This window comes from Lactuca virosa, chromosome 1, assembly GCF_052849685.1.
Source record: "Lactuca virosa cultivar CGN04683 chromosome 1, Lactuca_virosa_CGN04683_v6, whole genome shotgun sequence".
Lineage (NCBI taxonomy): Eukaryota > Viridiplantae > Streptophyta > Magnoliopsida > Asterales > Asteraceae > Lactuca > Lactuca virosa.
The window spans coordinates 4490991-4497850 of NC_136426.1; the positions used below are offsets into that span (position 1 = coordinate 4490991).

Here is a 6860-nt window from a genome sequence, read left to right on the forward strand (position 1 = left end):
GTATATAACTGGCCTACGTGAAGAGTGTGAGGGGTGCTAAAAATGCGAAAAGCTATCTTTCCCTCATGATTTATCTCACTAAGCGTGGCTAAAAACTCTCGGGTCAATAGGGGACAAGTGCCAAAATCTGCAGATAATAGGCGCTCCCAGCTAATATTGGCAAAAAGAGTGCGAACACCATCATAAATATGGAGTTCCTGCATTAAGGTGCGGCTAGGGGCCCATACCTGTGGCAAAATCTCGCGGTCAAGAAGTCGCTGGTAACAGTCGAGTGCGGCCTGCGAACCTAAATCTACAGTGACATTCTCCACCTGGACAATGTATGACAGGTCTGAGGTGTCAACCTGTCTGCGTGAACGGGAAGGTCTTGGGGGCATTTTGTCAGGTCACAAAAAAAATGGGACAAGGCAGGCACAATTTCCAGGTAAAAATCTAAATCAAGCAAAAGTAATTATGTCTAACTACTCCCAAGCGGATACACAAGCTCGAACAAATATATGACAAAAAACAAAAATTTCAGTTTCAGAACGAAAATACCTGACTGTGCGCTGAGCAGCAGTATATTTTTCGCCCGAAAAAGTTTTGATTTTTGAAATTCTGTTCGGATGGATCTCTTCTAAATTGCGTCGGGAACAAACGCATCTACTTTTCGTGGCCTACGGGTAAGTAACGGAGCGTAGATCTGAAAAAGAAACTCACAAAAATTCAAATAAAAAAATGAATAAAATGAATTTTTTGGAGAATTTTAACCGTTAAATCATGATTTCATTACCGTAAAGATGTTGTAGGAGTAAAATAGAAGAGATTGATACCTTTTTTTTCTTGATTTGGACGAAAAACGAGCGATTTGGGTGTTTGTTGGTGAAAGAACTCGAAGTATAATGGATTTCAAAGAGTGTTTTTGAAATGTGGTGGTTACAAATGAAGGTTGCGATCGCAATTTATAGGGAAAACACAACATGCGACCGCAAGGAGGAAACCTGCGATCGCAGGTTTGACTTTTTGACCGTTGGGCACGTTTTCCAATGCAAGGTAACAGATAGATTATAAGAAACAGATACCTGCAATCCCAAGGGGGAACCTATGATCGCAGGTTTGACTTTTTGACCGTTGGGCACGTTTTCCAATGCAAGGTAATGGATAGATTTATAAGAAACGGATACCTGCGATCGCAAGGGGGAAACCTGCGATCGCAGGTTCTGTAAAACGTTCTCAAATTGATTTTTTTTCTTTCAAAAGTGAGGCGGGAATAAAAAACGAGATACGTGCGATCGCAAGGGGCAAACCTGCGATCGCAGGTTGTTTAAAATTGTTCAAAAATGCTCCAAACCCTAAAAACTGATACATGCGATCGCAAGGGCTATACCTGCGTTCGCAGGTTTGCTGATTATCTCAAAATTTTGATCTTTAAAGGGTCGAGGGTAAAATCGTCATAAATTTTGTTACATGCTATCGCAAGGGCTATACCTGCGATCACATGTTTGCTTTTTTTGTGAAAAACGACCCAAAGAATCCTCGATTTCGTGTTGCGACCCTAATCCGTATAACCTGCGATCGCAAAGACTGGACTCGCAGTCGCATGTTCCACCAAAACCCTATTTTTCAACTTTTTACCAAATCTCTCTGTTCCTTTTTATTTTAAAAACACGATTCAATTAAAAAGAACGACCTTAGCATCTAAAAACACACAAAAATTAAAAAGAAATATCAAAAACGAAAACCAAAGCAAACGCCCGGGTTGCCTCCTGGTAAGCTGCCCGTTTTTATTGTCGTTGCTCGACATTGTTTCTTGGTTTCCTCAATTGCGGTAAGTCGGGACCTCGACTACCTCCACTTCTTCATTTGTAACATGAAACCCTTCGTAAAATGGTTTGAGACGGTGACCATTTACCTTAAAAATCTTTCCTGTTTGTTCACTCTTAATTTCTATAGCACCATGATTAAACACATTAGTAACAACAAAAGGTCCTACCCAACGAGGCCTCAATTTACCGGAAATAAGTTTGAAACGAGAGTGATATAAGAATACCTTTTGACCGGTAGTGAATACCTTTCGCGAGATCATCTTATCGTGAAACGCTTTCGTCTTCTCCTTATAGATTGCCTCGTTCTCGTAAGCATCATTCCTGATTTCTTCTAACTCTTGAATATCCAATCTTCTTTTCTTCCCAGCTTCATCCATGCTCATATTCAACTTTTTGACAGCCCAATATGCTCGATGCTCCAATTCAACCGGTAATCGACAAGGTTTTCCAAAAAAAAAGTCTATATGGTGACATACCAATAGAAGTTTTGTATGCTGTCCGATGAGCCCATAACGCATCATCCAATCGAATACTCCAATCTTTCTTGACCGGATTGATGGTTTTCTCTATAATGCCCTTGATCTGTCAGTTTGAAGCTTCAACCTGCCCATTGGTTTGCGGGTGATATGCTGTGGATACCCGATGTGTGATACCATATTTCTTGAGGACTGCTTCGAGGGTGTGGTTGCAGAAATGCGTGCCCCGATCACTAATAATAGCCTTTGGTGTCCCAAACCTAGCAAATATATTTGTCTTGACAAAATCAACCACAACCTTGGCATCGTCTGTTCGTGTAGCTTTTGCCTCGACCCATTTGGATACATAATCCACAGCAAGTAAGATGTATACAAACCCGAAAGAAGGCGGAAACGGACCCATGAAATCTATACCCCAAACATCAAAAATTTCACATACCAAGATCAGAGTAAGTGGCATTTGATTAGGAGATGTCAAAGGCCCAGTCATTTGACATTTTTCATAGGTTTTGCAAAATAGAAAAGAGTCACGAAAAATATGAGGCCAATAAAGACCGCTGTCCAAGACCTTGCGTGCGGTACGTTGTGGACCATAATGCCCTCCACAAGCTTCTGAATGGCAGAAATTCAGGATTGACTTGACTTCATCTTGAGGTACACATCTTCTAATCACCTGATCAGCGCAGTGTTTCCATAGATACGGTTCGTCCCAAACATATCTTTTCGCCTCCTTCTTTATTTTATCTTTCTGGGCCCGGGTGAGATCTGGAGGGAGCTCTCTGGAGACCAAGTAGTTCACAATATCAGCAAACCAAGGAGGGTTCTGAACAACGAATAGATGCTCGTCAGGAAATGTTTCGCGGATCGGTGTCGGGTCTTCAGGTGGGTTGAGTCGGGTCAAATGATCAGCTACCAAATTCTTTCTCCCACTTTTGTCCCTAATATCTATATCAAATTCCTGTAGCAGCAAAATCCATCTAATCAACCTTGGCTTTGAGTCTTTTTTGGCAAGAAGGTACCGAATGGCTGTGTGATCTGAAAAGATTATGACTTTTATGCCCAAAAAATATTGTCTGAATTTTTCCAATGCAAAAACAATTGACAACAACTCTTTTTCAGTGGTGGAGTAATTTGCTTGGGTGCTGTCCAAAGTCTTTGATGCATAATATATAACGCGGGGAACCCGGTCTTTTCTTTGTCCTAGAACAGCTCCAACAGCAGTGTTACTGGCATAACATATTATCTCGAATGGTAAACTCCAATTTGGGGGCTGAATGATGGGGGCAGAAGTAAGAAGATTTTTCAGCACATCAAAAGCTTTCTTGCAATCTTCATTGAAGTCAAATTCAGCGTCTTTTTGCAACAGCTGGCACATGGGAACTGATATCTTTGAAAAAAAAATTATAAACCTCCTGTAAAACCCTGCATGGCCAAGAAAGGAACGCACTTCCCGAACATTCTTCGGGTAGGGTAAGCTCTTTATAACATCTATTTTTGCTTTATCGACTTCCAAACTTCTTTTTGAAACAATATGCCCAAGAATCAGACCTTGGTCAACCATAAAGTGACATTTTTCAAAATTTAAGACCAGGTCTGTTTCTATACATCTTTGTAAAAATTTTGTGAGGTTTTTTAAACAAATATCAAAGGAGTCTCCATAGACGGTAAAATCATCCATGAAGACTTCTATGGTATTTTCGACATACTCAGAAAATATACTAACCATACACCTTTGAAAGGTAGCGGGTGCATTGCAGAGTCCGAATGGCATACGCCTAACGCAAATGTCCCGAAAGGGCAGGTGAAACTCGTTTTATCCTGGTCTTCTGGAGCAACTGGAATATGGTGGAAACCAGAAAATCCATCCAAGCAGCAGTAGTGGGATTTTCCAGCAAGCCTCTCTAGCATCTGATCTATGAATGGGAGAGGAAAATGATCTTTTCGGGTGGCTGCGTTTAATTTTCTGTAGTCTATACACACGCGTCATCCGTTCTGAACCCGAGTTGGAACTAGCTCTCCTTCTTTGTTCTCTACCACTGTCACCCCAACCTTCTTGGGAACAACTTGAACCGGGCTGACCCACTTGTTGTCAGAAATTGGGTATATCATCCCAACTTCTAGTAACTTCATAACTTCTTTTTTAACCACCTCCATCATTGGTGGGTTTAATCTGCGTTGGGCCTCTCACGATGGCTTAGAATCTTCTTCCATCAGAATTTTGTGCATGCATAGAGATGGGCTGAGTCCTTTAATGTCTGCAATAGTCCATCCAATTGCAGTTTTATACTCCTTCAAAATTCTGATTAGCTCGAGCTCTTCTTTTTCTGACAGCTTGTTGGATATGATAACTGGTAATGTTTCTTTTTCTCAAAGATATGCATATTTCAGGTGTTCTGGAAGTGTCTTCAGCTCCAAGATGGGGGCTTTCACTACAGAAGGAAAAAGCTTGGAGTTAGAAATTGATAATTTAAGAGTTTGGGTACCATACCTCAACTTTCTCTGCTGGTCCATATGAGCTGCCATCTCTTGAACTTCTCTATCAACCACATAATTTTCTGATATAACATGAGCTGCATTAATAGACAAATTTCTGTGGAGCACTAATGCTAGTGACTCACGGTTAGCAATCTCAAAATATTCTGCAGATAATGGTTCAATTACATCAATAAAATTAAGGGCCGAAACATCATCTGGGTAACGCATGGCATCATAAATATTGAAGTTGATAACTTCACCATTAAATTCCATTGAAAGGGTACCGTCATAAACATCTATTTTGGTTCTGGCAGTTTTTAAAAATGGTCTCCCTAAAAGAATGGAACATGAGTTTGGTGAATCGTCATCTCCCATATCCAAAACATAGAAATCAGCTGGGAATATGAGTTCATTCACTTGAACCAAAACGTCTTCCAGTACACCTTTCGGGTGCACCAGAGAACGATCAGCTAACTGAATGATAACTCCTATTCTTTTTAAAGGCCCTACCCCGATAGTTTTAAAAAGTGAATATGGTAAAACATTTATAGAAACTCCTAAGTCCCACATAGCTCTTGGCACTGAAAGGTTCCCCAACTTGCAAGGAACAGTAAATACTCCTGGATCCTTACACTTTGGGGGTAGCCTTTTTTGTAAAACAGCCGAAACATTCTCGCTTACTTTAACTGTTTCGTTTCCTTTTAATTTTCTTTTTGAAGTACATAACTCTTTTAAAAATTTAGCATATCGGGGTAGTTGTTTAATTGCATCAAGAAGGGGAATATTTACCTCAACCTTTCTAAAGAAATCCATAATCTCTTTGTCTTCCTTTTCTTTTTTCGTGTTTTTCAGTCTTGAGGGAAAAGGAGGAGGGGTAATTTTCACTTCAGCCTCAGCAGGTCCATCTTTTTTCTGCACCTCTTCAGTTGCCTCAGATTCCTGCTCAACCACGATCTCTTCTTCCTCATCTTCTTGTTGAACTGGTCTTTTGTAATTTTTACCACATCTAAGGGTGACAACACAAGCATTATGCTTCGGGTTCTTCTCAGTCTGAGATGGGAATTTTCCTTGTGTTTGTGCTTCTAATCTGCTCATGGAGTTCGCGAGTTGCGATACCTGCTGCTCCAGATTTTTGATGCTAGACTTTGTTTCATTCTGGAAATCTTGGGTACTGGTTGCAAGAATTTTAACTGTGTCTTCCAAAGACATGCTGGAACTACTAGCTTGTGACTGAACAGGTGGTTGCTGAAAAATGCTCTGGTGCTGATTTTGCTGAAAAGGTTGCTGAAACCCGGGTGGAGCTTGATATTAGTTTCTTTGCTGAAAGTTCTGTTGAGGTCTTGGCTGGAAATTGCTATTTTGAGGCCCTCCCCAAGCTTGGTTGTTGTGATGTTGATCAAATGGCCTTTGCTGAAATCCTCCCATAGCTTGCATAGATTCATTATCTTCTTGAAGTATTAGGCACATATCGGTTGGGTGCCCGGTTTTGCAGCAGATCCCGCAAGGTTTGACTTTTGGCTCTACACCTTTTTCTTTTGTCAACAAAAGGACAACTTTAGTCAATTCTGAAATCTGAGATTCCAGGTGGGCATTGCTCATCTCCTTGACTCCTCTTGGATGGACTGGGTACCACTCTTCCTCAGTTGTTGAATGTTTTGACTCATTGTCCAGCTTCTCTATTAATGCCCTGATCTCTGTTGGTGTCATGTCTGAAAGTGACCCTCCACTAGATGCATTTATTAGTCGCCTCTCCATAGGTATCAATCCTTCGCAGAAACACTGATACAACTGGTAATCACTAATGCCATGTTGTGGGCATCGAACTAATAGCTTCTTGAATTGCTCTGAATAAGTGTGGAGAGCTTCTCTTTTGCCTTGCTTTATACCCAAAATCTCCCTGCGTAGATTTGACACTTTCGCCTCGGTAAAATATTTTTCTAGGAAGAGTTTGGCGAGTTCATTCCATCTTGTTATTGACCCAGATGGGAGATCATATAACCACTCCTTTGCTGCATCTTGAACTGAGAAGGGAAATGCCCTGAGTTTAATTTGGTCTTCAGTAACTCCATGGGGTTTCATTCCAGAGCAGACAACATGGAATTCC

The 6860-nt window shown here is 40.9% G+C and overlaps 2 protein-coding genes across 2 annotated transcripts; both read right to left on the reverse strand.

Moving 5' to 3' along the window:
- Nucleotides 1–616: 616 nt before the first annotated feature.
- LOC145110605 (uncharacterized) lies at nucleotides 617–2182 on the reverse strand. The gene is made up of 2 exons (XM_079047085.1): nucleotides 1829–2182; nucleotides 617–682 (listed from the first exon to the last, which is right to left on the reverse strand). The coding sequence occupies exons 1-2, from the start codon at nucleotides 2180–2182 to the stop codon at nucleotides 617–619; spliced, it is 420 nt and encodes a 139-aa protein (XP_078903211.1).
- Nucleotides 2183–4648: 2466 nt separating this feature from the next.
- Nucleotides 4649–5965, reverse strand: LOC145110636 (uncharacterized). The gene has a single exon (XM_079047086.1). The coding sequence runs from the start codon at nucleotides 5963–5965 to the stop codon at nucleotides 4649–4651; it is 1317 nt and encodes a 438-aa protein (XP_078903212.1).
- Between the last annotated feature and the right edge of the window lie 895 nt (nucleotides 5966–6860).

What these genes read in the sequence shown, in the direction of transcription:
- LOC145110605 (XM_079047085.1), bottom strand. Translation starts at nt 2,182, where the DNA reads ATGGATGAAGCTGGGAAGAAAAGAAGATTGGATATTCAAGAGTTAGAA. An exon ending in TTACAAATGAAGAAGTGGAG is followed by an intron (nt 683 to 1,828) that starts GTAGTCGAGGTC and finishes TTTCTTTTTCAG; the next exon opens with ATCTACGCTCCGTTACTTAC.
- LOC145110636 (XM_079047086.1), bottom strand. Translation starts at nt 5,965, where the DNA reads ATGTCTTTGGAAGACACAGTTAAAATTCTTGCAACCAGTACCCAAGAT.